This window comes from Cydia splendana, chromosome 9 (assembly GCF_910591565.1).
Source record: "Cydia splendana chromosome 9, ilCydSple1.2, whole genome shotgun sequence".
Lineage (NCBI taxonomy): Eukaryota > Metazoa > Arthropoda > Insecta > Lepidoptera > Tortricidae > Cydia > Cydia splendana.
In genome coordinates this window covers 1306361-1325138 of record NC_085968.1, presented here as the reverse complement: position 1 = coordinate 1325138, position 18778 = coordinate 1306361, and the positions used below count along the sequence as shown (strand labels likewise).

The following is an 18778-nucleotide window of genomic DNA, read 5'->3' as shown; positions in this document are numbered from 1 at the left end:
ACCTCAATTATATTCAAGTATGGTATATCGACTGTACTGTTAATCTAGCAACTTAATGTTACTTATACAATGAATGATATTATTTATGTTATGAAAACAACTTTAATCCCTGCTTACAATTGGAAGTTGATTTTAGCCTTGACTATAGTCTACAATAGCCCTTGACTACAATATACACAGCCTTAATTTTACAGTTACAGTCACATTAATAAATTTTTTTATAGACATTTTGCTTCCCTTAGGTTCAATTACTTACAGATTTATTATAGAGCAAAACTAGCACCTGTGTATGTTCATTTTGATGGTGGCATATATTGTTTAACTCTAATTATGTATATTTTACAAGGAACCAATGGAATTTCATTACCATGAACACGGTTTCACCGACTACATTGTTCGAAGATTTACTTTATTATTATTCCGTTGCTTTAATAAAACCCTACGCCATTTTGGGTTTTAGTTCATACTTGGTACTTAGTACCTGTACGATAATTAAACAACGACTTAAGTAAATAACTCTTTGATAATATATATGTACTCTTGCAAATATAGAGGCTCGATCTGCAACCTCAATTTACAAGGTTTGTTTGATTTTGTTAGTTTCAACCTCAACTAGGCAAACTGCAATTTGGTGCAATCAAGATCACGTCTGGTCCTTACGTTTTTATACGTACACAGTATAAATTTCCCACTAACGTGCCTTTTTATTACACTTAATTAAAACTCATCTCTATCTGGGTAACTGTCCGATATTGACGCCATCGCTTGGCCGTCCATTTTACGGATTTGGTTACTATGTTCGTATGTGTATGTTTTCACTATTAGGAACAAGTCATATATAAAGTAGCGCAGTGGGAGTGCAAGGTTTCACGCATCGTCACTGATTGGTACTTTGTATTTTTTTCAGCATTTACTTTAGATACCTACACAATGTGTGGCATTGTGACGGACCCAGCGTCTATTTATTTACCTTAAATTGACCTTTGACCTGATTGTAAATTTATAGAATTACTATTGTGTTCTTTTGGCACTAAAATTAGTTGATTGGCTTTAGGTAATTTATTTATTTTTGGACTTTAATTTAGTCGGCCCGTCGACTTTTATCGGTACTCATTTAGTCCTAGTGCAGCTTTGCATTTTGAATTGGCCTTTGTAGGCACATTTATCACATGCCGGCACATTTTATCTTTTAGGGGGAAGGCGGCGCCATTATCGCAATCCTGTCTACCTGTTTGTTATGTTTGCCCAAAAACTCTTTCAGTTGCCTCCTAACATTTTATCAAATTTGTTCCCATAATCACTTGTTTATTGTAACTGAACCCCTAGATTCAATATTTTCCTTTAGATCGGCGGAGGCTCAATTTTCCGCATTGAAATCACATTTAGAATCATTAGGAATAGATTAGATTAGAAATTTCCAAAGTACAATTCTTGTTGCATCAGTCGAAACACGAATCGTTCGTACAAACTCTGTTTTTGCGAAAAGTATTCTTATAATTTGTCGACAGCAACTTTAAAAATGCCCATTACGCTAGCTTCTGAAACGTGCGTACTTGGAAGAGTGCTCGCAGATAGCAGGCACACGACACTCAGGCACATTCTAAAGCGGACAATTAAGACATTATTGTAATACTATCCGTAAGTAAGCACGGAACATGTGTGTTAGGTAAGTACCTTCTAACTACCGAGTTTCTGTACGGAGTTATCGAAGTAACCTAACGTGTAACAAACAGAACAGGTAGACACATATACATAGGATTGGACCCCAAGACATACATTAAAGTTCAACGAGTCTTTGTGACAATAACCTGAGTTTCACTCCTTAACGTTAATTATAGTCACATATTACTAACAATTTCAATTTTATGGAATTTTTCCTGAGCTATATTTATTTTTAATTCTGAAGAACTTATCATTTGCACTACATGGGCCGATATCCCATGCAGCACTCGCGGAGTTTTCACTCCAATGGTATTTCCTTATTCGGACTTAGGTATTTATTTATACGGAACTCGTATCTTGCATAAACTATACATTAATACCATTGTCTTTTCAGCCTATGAAACTCGACTTTTCTAGTTTTCATATTTATAGGCAAGGTTGTGTCAATGTCTAGTTAGTTATTTTAAATACACCATAGTCGGCATCAGCAACCCCGCCCCACCACCATAACCGCGGTACTTGCATTTGAAAACTCGTTTAAATAATTAAATAAAGAACTTATTTAAGGAGGACAAGGTAAGCATTTCATGAGTTTCCAAATGTAATCGATCACCGCGCAATCATTGCTGGCGCAGCAGAATTATTAAGCATAGCCATACCTTCCCAAGGCCCACGGTCCTACCAGCTGTAGTAGGTACTTTCTAAGTTCGGTGGAAGAATTTTTTACATTTATTCGGAAAATGGTTTTTTTTATTATAATTATTTTCAACAAAATCTGTTTACTGCACACATGCACGCCTCTAGATTCTTCAGACTCTCAAGACTCTTAGACCCTTTAGACTTCTTTAGACTATTTAAACTCTTACAATCTTTAGACTCTAACTTAGATTCTGTAGTCTCCTTAAGACTCTTTAGACTATTTAGACTATTAAGACTATTTAGACACTTTACTTTTTAGACTATTTAGACTCTTTACTCTTTAATCTCTTGAGACTCTTTAGACTCTTTAGACTTTTTAGACTATTTAGACTCTTTAAACGCTTTAGACTCTTTAGACTATTTAGACTCTTTAGACTCTTTAGACTCTTTAGACTCTTTAGACTCTTTAGACTATTTAGACTCTTTAGACTCTTTAGACTCTTTAGACTCTAGACTATTTAGACTATTTAGTCTCTTTAGGCTCTTTAGACTATTTACTCCTTAGACTCTTTAGACTCTTTAGACTATTTAGACTCTTTAAACGCTTTAGACTCTTTAGACTATTTAGACTCTTTAGACTCTTTAGACTCTTTAGACTCTTTAGACTCTACTCTTTTAACTCTTTAGACTTTTCAGACTCTTTTCACTCTTTAACTCTTTAAACTCTTAAGACTCTTTAGGTTTAAACTCTTAAGACTTTAGGTTCTTTAATCTAACTTATTTTTATTTTTTATTTCCTTATACATATATTATGTGATGTGAAAAGCAGTATGGGTCACATGGTAGCAAAATTATTTTCACTTTGGCCGTTAACACTTGAATCCCTCACTACGCTCAGTATTCCATTTTAATACCTCGCTTCGTTCAGGATTCAATGTTCGCCGTCGCCGTAACCATGACATTTTGCTCCTTAGCGACACAACCTAATGTTTAATTGAAGCAGAGTTGCATCTGTTTTGCTTCGTTCCATTTTAAACAAAACAAAATCAACCCTGAATCCTACACTATAGATTCAAATTTCAATAGCAAATTTCAGACTTTTTCCTTGTATGGCTGGGCCCCAGGAGGGTGAGTGCAATATTAACACAACAACATTTACAACCATAAAAGTATTCCATTTTTGGAGAATACTCGTATTAAGCTTAAGCTTTACGACAAATTTCACCGACAGTATCAGTTTGTTTACTTATTTTTCCTTTTGCATTATAGAAACAAGACCCTAATAATATTATGCTGATTTGGTTAAATAATTTAAATGCATATCTAACTAGCACACGTAAGCTAAGTAGCACCATGTTGTATAGCAGATGATCTGTTGATTTTTATTGAGTCTGACGCTAAATAAAGCGTACACTTATTATTTATTTAGGTAGATAACTTCTGGTTAAAAGTGTTAACCCTATTATGTGAACTATTATTAAGCATTTGTCGTTAATTTGATACATTTGTGAGCTAATAATAAACTACAGCGCACCCAGATATTGTTTCAACAACCGTTAACGCAGACAGCACCACGTTGGTATACTTAGTTACCTGTAGTAAATTACCGGTGAACAGACATATTCAGCACTACACAGCAATATGCGCGACAGTTTATTTATTATACGTATAACTTAATTATAGTTTTACACGCTTCCTTAAATACACAGTCGCTATAAAAGTTTTATTTCTATTTTATAATAACTTATTTTACTGTATTTGGCTTAATTTCTGTTCACCGACCCGTTTTTTGGAAAGGTAAAAGCATTAAATAGTATTTAAACTGAATAAGACGTTGAAATGTGCCCTATAGTAATAATATTAGCGTAAAAATAGTTCTTTTCTCGATCAAAATATAGTTTAAATACCAGAAGTGTACCTTATAAAGATGTTTATGTGCTCAGAGCTATAAATTAAGTCCACAATGGGTCCATCATACCTGTGCTATTTGGGTCATTCGTCTCCCTCCCTTATATTGAAAAAATAATTAAAACTGATAACTTTTTGTCGGTTATTTAGCAACTACATCGATTTTTTTTGTTTTTTCTTACGTTCTTTATCCTCGTCGCCATTGTGACGTCTAGGTTATGTTGTATTACAAGGTGATAAATAAAACTCAGTTGGTCAGTCAGGTGTGCTCCGCGACCCGCCTGTACGCCATGACAGTTGACAACAGAATGTCGACTTGCAGGTAGTTCGCATTGCACTTTTATTGTATAAACGTCACAAGTACTTTTGTGAGCCGACTGAAAAAGCGCTCCTTCACCGACCGTCTAATACCTTCTTCCTCAATACCCAACGACTGTGACATACCAAGGTATTTATAAGTTTCTGATTCAGAGATGGATCTGAAGGACATTGTCTCAGAAAGTTGTAAATTTCTTGAATTTACAACTTTCCCCCGCTGTACATGCATAACCGCACATTTATCGACACCAAACTCCATGTTGATGGCATTACTGAAGACTTCGGTAGTTTTCAGTAGCTCCACCAAGTCTTGGCTATTTGGTGCAAATAATTTGAGATCGTCCATGTACAGAAGGTGAGAAATGACTTCACCCCCTCTCCGAAGCCGGCAACCTAGTTCTAAATCCTTCAGCAAGGTACTGAGAGGATTCAGAGCTAGGCAGAACCACAGAGGACTCAGACTATCACCCTGAAATATTCCTCGCTCAATCCTTATAAAATCCTGCGGGCCAGGGCTCTCATCCCCGCCTCCTGGTTGACGAAGGACTGTGGTCCATTGCCTCATACACGCGCTTAGAAAGGCTCTTAAAGCTGTATCAACTTTATACAGCTCTAAGACCCTCTCCAGCCATGAGTGAGGCACCGAATCATAGGCCTTCTTGTAGTCAATCCAGGCTGCTGAGAGGGCCCCCCTGTTCCGCCGGATTTGTTGGCAGATGGTCATGTCTATGAGGAGGAGCTCTTTAGTACCACGGGACCCAACCCTACATCCATTTTGAGCAGAGGCCAAAATATTGTTTGCGACAATGTGCGCGTTGATTTTTGCTCTCAAAATGGATGTAAGGAGCTTGTAGAGTGTAGGCAAGCATGTGATGGGTCTGTAGTTCTTCGCTTCCGTGGTACTACCGGACTTATAGAGCAGGAAGGTGACACCAGTTGTTAAGGAAGGTGGGGGAGAACCAAGCTCGAGGGCTTGTTGAAATTGTGCTGCCAAGCAGGAGTGTGAGCATCGGAACCATTTTAGCCAGAAGTTGTGCAATCCATCCGGCCCAGGACTTTTCCAGTTCTGGGCCGTGCGAATGGCACAACTTACGTCATCGGGGCTGATGGTGACTGCCCCCATAGTGTAACACGGCTGTTTAGAAAGGGGGTAAAATATAAATAAATGAAAAGCTCCGGCTTGTGGAAAATGGAAACAGCCATGTTAACAAAATAAAATTAAATCAAAATAAATTAAAATAAACTAAATGGAAACCTTGCTGTAGGAAAGCTAGCAGGAGAGACAATTAAACAAATTTATATCTAACAAACTTTATTAACCAAATGTTGTTGCAAAAGCTCAGTGGCAAAGCAGGGTCGCCTCACAGGTTCTAGTTATAAGGGTTTACACCCATTAATTAAAAACTAAAACTAAATTTCGAAATACCTAAGTTTTATGCACCAGAACTTTCAAAACTTCAAACTGAATAAAATTAAATTATAATTAACCATTTTAAATTTGTAGTGGGTGGCGGATGCCACTCAAAAGTTATGCAACAGACCGACCTCAAAAACTGCTGCTGGAACTGCAGCAGCGGGGGGCGTACTCGCCTTTCCCCGGGAAGCTGGCCGCTAACCTGGTTGGAGCCGGCCGCTGCAGATGGCGTGGTACAGATCCCACAGCCTCATTTTACAACTTCTAAACATCTTCAAATGAATTTCAAAAGAATTCGAAAGCTCTTCCAAAAAAATTCACAAGCTCCCGGCTCCTGTAAACCGAGAAATGGATACATTAGCCGACGCCTTAATGGCCGCTGAAGAAAATATGAAACAATTGGAAATTTAGCTCACCGCACTGGAAGCTGTTAGGACTTCTGGCGGAGCACTCCCAACCCTCGAGCAGGAGTCAACTCTGTAAAGAACCAAAAACCTGGTTAAGGACGAACCCACAACGTTTCGCGCCATTGTGGAGTTGATCACACCTAAATTCCATTTGTACTTACTCAGTGGAGCACACCGAAGGACTCGAGCTGCTTCCAGCATTTCGACCAACATGGCGAATGTGTGGTCTCACCACAAATAGCACTCATGCGAGCGTGCATCCCCGGTGGGGTCCACACATCAAAAGTGCATGTCATCTCAAAATGACCTCCTCATATGTTGAGTACAAAAGGCCAAAACAAAAGTAGGGTGCCAATCCCTTGAAGACACAAATCCTACGAAAATTCTGACTGATTTATTTAACAATTCACTCCTGAGCCTAAGAAATATATTTTATCAATAAATCTAATAAAGTTTCATTTCAGAGCCCCCTTTTTGGAGTCTGTAATTCCTATGTTTTATTTAACATCTAAATTCTCTCTTACCTAAAAAAACATATCTAAATCATACAAAGTTTTCCTGGAGTGACAACCTAAATATCTCAAGTTTTAATTATTTTTACTCGTATGACAACCCCGACAACAGATAAGCATAAAGAGGTGCATCTGAATGCAACAGATTATGCAAATAAGTGCAACCAATCGAGTTAGTTTGGGATATTGTTAAAATCGTCGAAATAAGAAAAGGAATTCAACCCAAAAATATTAATTTAAAATTTAAGAAAATGTCTACGTTACAATACCCCCCTCCCCGATTTTAAGGTTCAACGTAGGTGAACCGCTCGCTGTCCTCAGCGACTTGCACCACTAACACAAAATGAGGGCCAGAAAACTAATCTACTCAAAAAAACTGATCTAGAAAACCTAGAATCTCAACAAAAGGTCTGACGCAACTTCGAGATTCAAACTTACCAAAAATGCTCAAGCAAACTACCCAAAATCTAAAAGTGAAATCATACAAACGTTAATCAATCTAAACAAACCGCTCTGTTCTGACCGAATAAAAAAATCTAAACAACATCTCGAACCCACGTCAACACCACGGAAGGTGAAAAAAAAACTATGCGGCCAACTGCGCTGCACATAGAAAAAAACCTCCGTCTATCCTTCCAACCCGTAAACAAACTGTTGGCCTTCCCAGTACAACGCGATAAAAGCTTGTTGTGCTGAGAAGGCCAAAACCAACCGCCAGGACCGATGTTCAGCATTCCTCAAAAAACTCAGCTAGACCGGGCGAAATGAAACCTATAGTCCACTAACCATAAGCCTTCAATGAAAACCTTTGTTGCAACCCTACCGGTTGAGGACACTAAGGTTTGTCCCAACCCTTCAGGTAGACAACAATCATCAAACAACCCTAAAAATCCAAAACGGCCCTTTGAGTTGGTAAGGTACACCTGTCCCCACCCAACTCTCCGGAATCAAAAAGCAAACCAAAAAAATATGTATAGTATACCTAAACAAAACGAGGTACATAACATAGCAGGTGAGTGGTTTGTCGTCCTTGGCGGCACGACGACTGGTACAAGACGAGGGATCGTGCGTCCAAGGATAACTCCCCAAAACTCTCAAACCACACTAAACCTAAAAAACTTCAACCATTTGGCTGACTTGCATTGCGGTAGCAGGCGTAAAAAGGTGGCGGAGACACCGTGTGCCGTTCCAACGCCTTCAAAAATGGCACATTGGATCGTCAACACGATAAAAAGAGGTACCAAACCAAAAGGGGTACCGCGGTCGATATGTCCAAAAAAGCAAGAACCCAATTTAAAACAGCCCCTCAAAAATGGTAACTGCTGGGTATGAACCCCATACCGACCAAAAGCGTAGCCACAAATACGCAAAATTGCACAAAACCGTGCTCGAGTGTGGTAAGCACTCGAAACCTACTACCGAAATCCAAATTTGCCATGTTAAGGACTCGCTCTGACCTTAAAAAGTGAGCAAGTTGTTTCGCCCCAAATATACTTCACACACTTTACCATACCTTTCATATCTCATCTGTCGCCCCTACCATACTTCACGCATTTCAAATCCCGTTCTTCCATCCCCAAACAAAATTAGTAGTGAATACAGTCAGTGCTGTTCACCACGTACCGTGCATAAAGTCGTGATTGGATATTTTACCATAAAACCCAACACTCCAAACGAGACAACCGTGAAACTAAACGTTATTGTGTAGGCGAGGCCTTGGAAAATACCACCTCATTCAAAACCTACCAAAAACTTGTGTCAAAATCCCAAAACATGCCACGAGCCTTATTCGAAATTTCCGCCAAATCTCAAAACGAAATTTTAAACTAAAATCTTGGCGGAATTAAAAAAAACTACTTCAAATTAATTTATCTCATTAAATTTGAGTACTAAAACCTGACTAAAACCAAATCTCGTAACGTTCTAAACCAAATTAACTATATTGTATTTAACTAAATAAATATCAATATTCAAACAAATTTCAAAATCACATTTTAAAAAAAAAACGAGCGTTTTTTTTTAACGCCGAACTTGTTACGAAATAAAGAAAACATTACTAAAAATTACGCGTTTCCGAACGCACCCTAGTGACGTCTCTGTGTTTAAAAAAAACAATTTTATGCATTATAAAATTACTTTGCACTTTAAACTAAATCACAAGAGTAAAATTTTGGTTGTAAATACCATTCTATATTTGGAAAATTACCATTTTATATGAAACACAAGTCGTAAGTTGTGTGGAGTACCATTTAAAAACTCGAAACCGCTAAATAAATGTCGATTTCAGCGACTCAAAACTCGACTCAGAGTTAATCGAAAACTACCAAAAATACAGGTAAAACACTAAATTATGAGATCAGGAGTCATCTTATTTCACACGATTATCCCTCTCCCTTCAAAGTCATTGCAAAGCCAAATGAAATAAACTAACCAAAAATGTATTGCATACCTCAAAATTTAAGTGAAATTGTTACAGATTACATCAAAACCGTGCTGACTTTGGATATATTACCACTACAAAAACAAAAAGCATTAAGCCATTTCCACAACTGGACAGCCGGATCACAGAAATTGCTAATTTTGAAAATTAAATGATGTCAATTGTTCTGGAACTGAATACGCTAGCACGCCAAAGAAGAATATCTTCAATCTTTCAGAAGTTTAAATCACTATGAAACACCACAAGAAGCTTGCCGGACACTACTGCCAGACCATACTTCCATAATAAACTGGTTCCCCTGCGGCTATGCGGAGAGCTCTGAAAAACAAAATTGCCGACACTGCTTCCACAGCTGCTTGGACCTAGGATGAGCTCCTGATTGGCATTTACCTTCCTAAATAAATTATTATCAATAAGCTGTGAAATTGAGTGTTGCGTTTCAACTTTAATATACTAAATATGCTACTGCATTGAAATTTCTGGTGCTTCATGTTTACAACATATGTGCTGTGTAATAAAATGAAATTAAATTATGTTAATTGTGTTAACTATTGTTTTCCTTAACAATACTTGGTATGTGGTGAAATTACTATGCCTTTAGGCTTAACCGTACAAAACAAATCTCTGTGTAAAAAGTTACAAAATTTATATACAAACTATTGAAAAAAAGTGCAGTTCCAGCAAACATATAAAAATAATAAAGTGACAAGTTTCTATTAAAATTCACAAATCTTTCTCTTAAAATATGAAATTCTAAACTAAATACAAATATTACATGTGATCCCAAGTGGCAAAATTGTGTTCTCTTTTTTTATGTTATAAAATACAACATTTTTATTTTTAATTGAAATTAAAATGTTAAATGTGAAACGAAATACGAAATACTAGTGTCAAAACTTCAAAATAGTATCGAAATTGACTAAAATGTAACATGTGCTCTGACATCTGTCAAGTCAGCAAATTTTTATAACCTCAAAATGTGTCATACAAAATTCAATCGTTTTCAGAAAAATTACATGTAATTGTGCACAAAATTCAATAGAAATGTAGGCAAATGCCCAAATTATGGTATGCAATACCTAAAACATCTTTGCAATGTAACAAAATACTCTACAAAAGGTGAGTTAAACAAAATGATTTTCTGGTGCATAAAAAAAATCTAGGCTTTTCCTCCAGCAAGTAATTATTTAGAAACATGAAAATCCTTGGGCGCCATTGTAACACGGCTGTTTAGAAAGGGGGTAAAATATAAATAAATGAAAAGCTCCGGCTTGTGGAAAATGGAAACAGCCATGTTAACAAAATAAAATTAAATCAAAATAAATTAAAATAAACTAAATGGAAACCTTGCTGTAGGAAAGCTAGCAGGAGAGACAATTAAACAAATTTATATCTAACAAACTTTATTAACCAAATGTTGTTGCAAAAGCTCAGTGGCAAAGCAGGGTCGCCTCACAGGTTCTAGTTATAAGGGTTTACACCCATTAATTAAAAACTAAAACTAAATTTCGAAATACCTAAGTTTTATGCACCAGAACTTTCAAAACTTCAAACTGAATAAAATTAAATTATAATTAACCATTTTAAATTTGTAGTGGGTGGCGGATGCCACTCAAAAGTTATGCAACAGACCGACCTCAAAAACTGCTGCTGGAACTGCAGCAGCGGGGGGCGTACTCGCCTTTCCCCGGGAAGCTGGCCGCTAACCTGGTTGGAGCCGGCCGCTGCAGATGGCGTGGTACAGATCCCACAGCCTCATTTTACAACTTCTAAACATCTTCAAATGAATTTCAAAAGAATTCGAAAGCTCTTCCAAAAAAATTCACAAGCTCCCGGCTCCTGTAAACCGAGAAATGGATACATTAGCCGACGCCTTAATGGCCGCTGAAGAAAATATGAAACAATTGGAAATTTAGCTCACCGCACTGGAAGCTGTTAGGACTTCTGGCGGAGCACTCCCAACCCTCGAGCAGGAGTCAACTCTGTAAAGAACCAAAAACCTGGTTAAGGACGAACCCACAACGTTTCGCGCCATTGTGGAGTTGATCACACCTAAATTCCATTTGTACTTACTCAGTGGAGCACACCGAAGGACTCGAGCTGCTTCCAGCATTTCGACCAACATGGCGAATGTGTGGTCTCACCACAAATAGCACTCATGCGAGCGTGCATCCCCGGTGGGGTCCACACATCAAAAGTGCATGTCATCTCAAAATGACCTCCTCATATGTTGAGTACAAAAGGCCAAAACAAAAGTAGGGTGCCAATCCCTTGAAGACACAAATCCTACGAAAATTCTGACTGATTTATTTAACAATTCACTCCTGAGCCTAAGAAATATATTTTATCAATAAATCTAATAAAGTTTCATTTCAGAGCCCCCTTTTTGGAGTCTGTAATTCCTATGTTTTATTTAACATCTAAATTCTCTCTTACCTAAAAAAACATATCTAAATCATACAAAGTTTTCCTGGAGTGACAACCTAAATATCTCAAGTTTTAATTATTTTTACTCGTATGACAACCCCGACAACAGATAAGCATAAAGAGGTGCATCTGAATGCAACAGATTATGCAAATAAGTGCAACCAATCGAGTTAGTTTGGGATATTGTTAAAATCGTCGAAATAAGAAAAGGAATTCAACCCAAAAATATTAATTTAAAATTTAAGAAAATGTCTACGTTACAATAGGTTCGATGGACTCGCACTCACGCTCGACAACACTCATCCAACTCCCCTCGGTGTGTCCGACAGGCACTGACCAGATGCTACGCCAGAAGTCATTCATGACAGTAGCATCCGGTGGCTGCGAGTCGGACGCACGAGGGTTGGTTTCCTCCCACTTTCGGTACATCTTCCTTTGGTCACTCTGGAAAAGACGGTTCTGCTGGAATCGGTCCACACGCTCTCTATTATTATTATTATTTGTATGTCTTTCCCATCACGGAACAATGGTGTTCCGGACCTTTGGGAGGCGTGCGCGGAGCCGAAGCCAACACGTAGAGGCCCTTTTGACACTTTAATGAAATGTAAGGGGTACACCGAGCGGAGGCTGCCCTTGCCCGTGTCATGGGACGCACGCAGAGGCAGCACCCGCCAGGGTGTAAGGACTATTGAGAGTTGATGGAATCTAAAATGAACTAGGTTATTGGGTGAAAGCGATGGACTAAGAATTGAGCTATGGGGTAAAAAACCGGACGCCTGCCTAATAAAACGGTATGCAATTTTATATCCGGCAGACGGTGACTCGCCCTCACAAGATGGGCCCCCACAAAAAGCGACATCTAGGATGGCTCAAGGGCAACACCGGTGTGAGCGGCTCAGGGGTGTCGAGAGGTGTGCGCCGCTTTCTACCCAGTGGCTGTTAACAGCCACTGTGCCAACTCGCGTCTTATGCATATTTCACTTCCACCCCTGGAGCTTATAGCTCTAACGACTCCACTCTGGCCGGCCGGCTAAGGCAAGCCAGAGGCAGAGAATCCTGTCCCACCCACCCTCCTTGCGGGTAACAGAACTCTCCAGGAGCACTCGGGTACGTGAGGTCGCTAATCCCCAACAGCTCGCCACAAGCTGCCCTGCGTTGACTGATTGCACTGGTAAAACCAGCGGGCGATGGGGTCGTCACATCCCTACGCCTATTCACATCCCTACGCCTATTCACATCCCTACGCCTTTATTATTATTATAATAGTTTGAGTTTTATTTGACAAAGTTGTTTTTTTGTGACAATCGCCTCCATGGCAACGATGGCCATAAATAATCTGTTCTAACAGATGTTTTTTTGGTTGATCCATGCCTTAGATACAAGACTTTTAAGACGTTCTGACGAAATAAAGTGAAGCAATATTAAAAAAAAAAGTTTAGCGTTAAGTAATATAGATGTCGCTATTTTTTCGAATAAAGTGCTTTATATACGACTGTCCCTCCCCTAGATTTAAGTCATCATAGAAATCATAGAGATTAAAATAAACTGTATCTGTGCTAAGCCGAAATATTTCCTGTCAAATGTCAAATACCTATATTATGTTTATATTATTTTATTTTTATCTTGCTAATTATTTCAAAAAGGTAAATTTATAAAAGTGCAAACCGAGCACTTTCATTTGATACTAAATTCGACCATGTTTTTTGCAAATAAAATGACCAGAATAGCTAGGCCCCTCACAAACAGCTTTTTGGCCTTCTAAGCTCTTCTACCTCAATAATCTCTTAATCGAGCCTGCTCATAATTTAATGACTAAAATATAATGCCCTCAACTACACGTTTACCCAATTTCATTTACATTAGAACAAATTTACTTAAGTTCTTGAGTATCAAACTATCTTTTGACAGTTCAGCTTAAAAACATCGAAGTGCCGGGACGTGCCGCTAGCCAGCCGCGTGATCCAAGTCGAATGTAAGAACTTCGCTTCGCTTCGCTCGCTCGTTCGATGATGAGAAGTACAGTTCATTAACAAGTCACGTTCGCATTATAAAGCTGGATGCATATTAGCGTTAAGTGCCAATCAGTGGCAGAGTAACAACGTAAGGGTGAAACGCAAGTCCGCTTCTAGTCCCACTGTAGCAAAATGGAAATGGCGGGATTAGTTTGTATAATCTCATCGCAACTTAATAATAATAATTAACTAACCTGTAATGCTAATGATGACTTCTAAAGACGGCTGTTCCTCTCGGTCCAGCTTCTTTGCCAGCGTCACGACGCCAGTAAGGGAGTCCACGGTGAAAAACTGTCCCGATATGGAGTACCGCAGCTGACTATTCTCCGGGTCTATGCCTGCAAATAAAACATATTTGGACATGATGATCAGATTTAATATTTGTCATATATCAGACAAAATGCAAGAATGTTAATAACGGTCACGGTGTGCAAAAAAACCTGCTACATAGTTACTAATTAATGTGTGAGCTGCTATACTTACTGCCTTCGCCTGGGCTCGGTAGAAAGGAAAAATTCAAAAAGTGTGAGTTAGATACTGCAAGGCCTTACCTACCTATATGAGTGATGGGTCTTATGAAAGAGGATGTAAAATACTGCGAGAAATGGAGCAGCAAAATTTGGAAAGCGGACCGTCGGACCCGAAACAGTAGTTGAGCAAGCAACCTGAGGGCCCACCGCGAACCACGTTCGACGTGTTGCCTCCCTGTCACACTTACGTACGAATTTACAAGTGCGACAGAGAGGCAACACGTCGAACGTGGTTCACAGTAGGCCCTCAGGATAAACTAATAATATGAGAGAAAAATTAACAGTTTTTAACTAGGAGTTCACTAGACCTCTAAGTTTAAACTTATTTTCTCTATTAAAAGGGTTTTTACCTTGTAGCTGATAAACTGGTGTTCCCACAGGAGTGTCCTCCGGCAGACTGAGCTGGGACATGTCGCCAGCTTGAGGCACGAAGTGAGGAGCTCTGTTGATGACCTGAGCCGAACATAGTCCCAGCAGCGTCAGGATAAGGAGGATGATGAGGGGGTTCGGCTCGTTGACGATGATCGCGAATTTACGGCGGTTCGGGATTATTTCTGCCATCTGAAAAAGAAAGGTGATACGTGAAACAATTTTACAATAGGTGTAAGGTCAGATGTGGTAAGACAAACACTGCGGCAAGAGTAACACTTGTAGGAAATACTCCTACTGTTACTCTTGCCCGGAGTAAAATAAACTAAGTATGTTTGTTTTACCCTATCTGACCTTACATGAAACGTTTCATCCGGAAGGCAGAATTTGATTTCTGTGCAACTTCATAGGCTTAGCTAGATAAAGGCTTGTAAATAAATAGTTGGGTTTATGTAGGTACAACAGGTAATCGCCATTGACGCAAACAACCTTTTCGAAATATAACACTTTAAACTCTCGCGTTTTGTACATGTAGATATTTAATTACACAAACGGGTCTACCGCGATATAATTTCATTGTTTTACCTTAAGAGCCAACGGGAGTGGTCATTTCTCAATACAAACGTACTCCTCGTTTTCCTCCGTGGTTTTTGAAGCTAGAGCAATGATTTTTTCAACACAGATTAATATTGTCAATATCTGTGTCGGACCGTTTTTCTTTTTTTGATATTTTTGTTTTTTAAGGCGCTAGAGCCCTTCAAAAATGGCGAAAATGGCCTAATTGACTATGCCGCAATGAGAGGCGTGGCATTCAAAACTGATATCAATTAGCCAAAAAAGCAAAACGGTCCGACATAGATAATTTCATAATCATTTAGATTTCCAAATTTGGTTACGATTGGTTAAGTTTTGGAGGAGGAAACAGAGGAGTACGAAACCTCGATTTTTGAGATTTTTACGCAGGATTTTTCGCCTTGTCCTTATCGCACTACTTTTAGGTGCCGCTTCCGTTAGCGAGACGGGTATATTTACCTAAAATATTTAAAACTCAGCTCCTGTTTCGTCTTAATTTCGTTGACACTTGCTAGGACGTCAGTCTTTCCGTGACCACAGCTGGTGCAACTCAGCTGAAACGTCGGAATTTAAGGTAAAAACAATGAAAGTATATCGCGGTAGACCCTTTGTGTAATTAAACCTTTTCGCAGTCAGTATGAAATTATGTTCCAATTTCAAATGTTTGTTTATAACTACTTTAGTTGCGCAATTTTGAAGCTTGTTTACTAAACTCTGGTTCAGCAAAGAATGTTACAAATTCTCGCACAATAGATCTCTCTAAATGCTCTTTTTCATTAAAGCCGATTGGTGAGAGAATGTAACGCGGTCACGATTTCGTTTCGCCCATTACCACACAAACATCACAATACAATACTTTCGAACTTCGGTTAATGACTGGTTTTGTACATCATTTTATTGGGTTTTTTACCCATCTCGTTACGCTCCAAAGTGTTATCCCAATGGTTACAGACTCTGTAATACCTGTTATAATAATATGTACAGTCACCACACGGGATTGATATAATATGCCATTTAGGGTTTTTGCTAAATTGGAAATTCTATAGCGTAAGTATTGAACAACCGATTTAGCTAGGACCTTAAATGGCGAAACAATCGCGGAGCGTGATGGTACTCGTACTTAGGTACCTACCTACTTTTCAAATATAGGTACATCTACTAAGGTGTTTCGGGTCCAGTTTTAGCAAACGTATTACTGGTAGAGTCAAACCAAGCTAACTCTTATAAAACCGGACAAGTGCGAGTCGGACTCGTCCACCGAGGGTTCCGTACTTTTTAGTATTTGTTGTTATAGCGCCTAAAGCGGCAGCAGAAATAAATCATCTGTGAAATTTCAACTGTTTAGCTATCACGGTTCATGAGATACAGCCTGGTCACAGACAGTCAGACGGACAGACGGACAGACAGACGGACAGAGGCGTCTTACTAATAGGGTCTCGTTTTTACCCTAAAAAGTAGCTATGCGTGCGTGAATGTGTGCGTGCATGGCCACCGCGTTCAATTTACAAAGACGTACTTGTACCACTGTGCCACTATCCCACTTCTTTAAGACAATGCCTTACATCACGGTCTGTTGCGAACTCGACCACATGGTGGCCTAACCAAGATGACAATCGTACCATCGACAAACGACAAACGAAAAGTAACAATGTTTCGGGATGACAGATGCTACGAAAACTCACGTGACTTTTCGTTTTTCGTTTTTTTTTTAAGTTTCGATTTGCATTTTCTATCAACGATTATCAATATCGTCTTGGCTAGACCTATAGAGCTGATTAAATTTCTTTAAGTTAACGAAGAAAAGATCGAAGATTTCTTCGAAATTACCAAGTTTACGAAGTTGTCCCCTAAGGATCGACCCTCCCCAGGTTCCCCTACAAAAATTGCCCAAAGCTTATGACATTAATTAGTTAACACAGCTTTTTGTTACAACAGTTATGTTGCAAGGTCCAAATGACGCTTGTGAATTTCTGGTTCAGATCAAACTGCATTCAAATTTCAGTCTTAAACTGTTAACAATATGGTTGGACATATGTTCTTCCTTGTGAATTCCTCGTCCTCACCAAAATATCAACAAGCGGTGTTCAAATTTCAGTGTTAACGTGTTAATAATACGGTTTAAAATAAATAAAAAATTAAAAAATAAAATAAAAATTAATATAAAATAATATATATTGTGTTAATGGCTAGTGTTTATTGTAACTATTATGGAGTACCTTTGGCGAAAATATTTTTCTCAGTGCGTACAGTGTCAAAAATTATTGGTGTAGAGTAGATAATTAACTTATACAACTGTTGTATGGCGTAGTTGCGATGGTTTTGGGTTCCAATTTAGGGTCCCACATATTTCGACGCGGAATCGGCAAAATCCGATAGGAAAAAGCTTAATATGTCTGCGCAATAAGTGCAAATAAAAGTAGTCGTTTGGCTCGGTTCGCATCGTCGCATCGGCCGGCGCGGCGCCTGCCGACGGCGACGCGTCGACGGCTCTAAAAAGCTATTTCCTATCGGATTTTGCCGATTCCGCGTCGACATATGTGGGACCCTAAATTGGAACCCAAAACCATCTTCTCTTCTTCTTCTTCGTTTTCTTTCTTGTGTTTGTGCTCACGAATAAAAATATTTCTATTCTATTCTATTCTATTCTACATATCTGGTCTGGGGAGACCCTTAAGTATCTAATCTACCGCATATTATTTATCACTATCCCGTTCAAACCATTTGAGTGGGTTACCAAACCGGCCCCAAGTTAAATATGTAAATCTATGGAAATCAGAGTGTAGATATGGAATGCAAAGATACTTCTGAAGATGTAATTTTTACCGGTTCAATTGTTGCATGCATTAACGACGAATATATTAAGATTACACACGTAGAGTCTGTGAATATATAGCTCCCTTACATTCCACGACTCTTCTCTTTCCGCACTGACTCTAATACCTAACGTAATATTTCAGATGAATTAAGGAAACGATTGTATGTAAACACGGTTAACTTGTATTTGTAAAAAGCGCAAACAAACCAATGGATAACATACAATGTTTACATTTAATTGCCTTACTTAAATCCGTGTTTGTTATGCCGTATTACGTGATCGAACGCCTCAATGCATTTGATACAATTACTGAATGTAGTAATTTAGAGCATACGTGTTGCTGACTGTACATTTGGCGCGGCGTGGAGACACGTTGTTGTGTTTTAATAACAAAAAAACCGGCCAAGTGCGAGTCGGACTCGCGCACGAAGGGTTCCGTACCGATTACGCAAATTACGGCAAAACAATCACGTTTATTGTATGGGAGCCCCCCTTCAATATTTATTATTTTCTGTTTTTAGTATTTGTTGAGCGGCAACAGAAATACATCATTTGTGAAAATTTCAACTGCACGGTTCATGAGATACAGCCTGGTGACAGACAGACAGACGCGCGGACAGCGGAGTCTTAGTAATATATAGGGTCCCCTTTGGGTACGGAACCCTAAAACCGTAACGCTTTATTTTCTTCGAGCATAAAAGTAGTCAAAAATGAGGAATCTTAATAGTACCTAGCTCTGTTGGTCCCTGCGG

General features: G+C 38.8%; 1 protein-coding gene across 1 annotated transcript in view; it reads right to left on the bottom strand.

Moving 5' to 3' along the window:
- Nucleotides 1-18778, bottom strand: part of LOC134793402 (cadherin-23) — a 47169-nt gene that overhangs the window by 22707 nt on the left and 5684 nt on the right. The window contains exons 2-3 of the mRNA XM_063764977.1: nucleotides 14620-14830; nucleotides 13934-14077 (exon numbers count right to left, since the gene is read on the bottom strand). Coding sequence (XP_063621047.1) covers nucleotides 13934-14077; nucleotides 14620-14830 — 355 coding nt within the window. The remainder of the gene's footprint in view (nucleotides 1-13933; nucleotides 14078-14619; nucleotides 14831-18778) is intronic.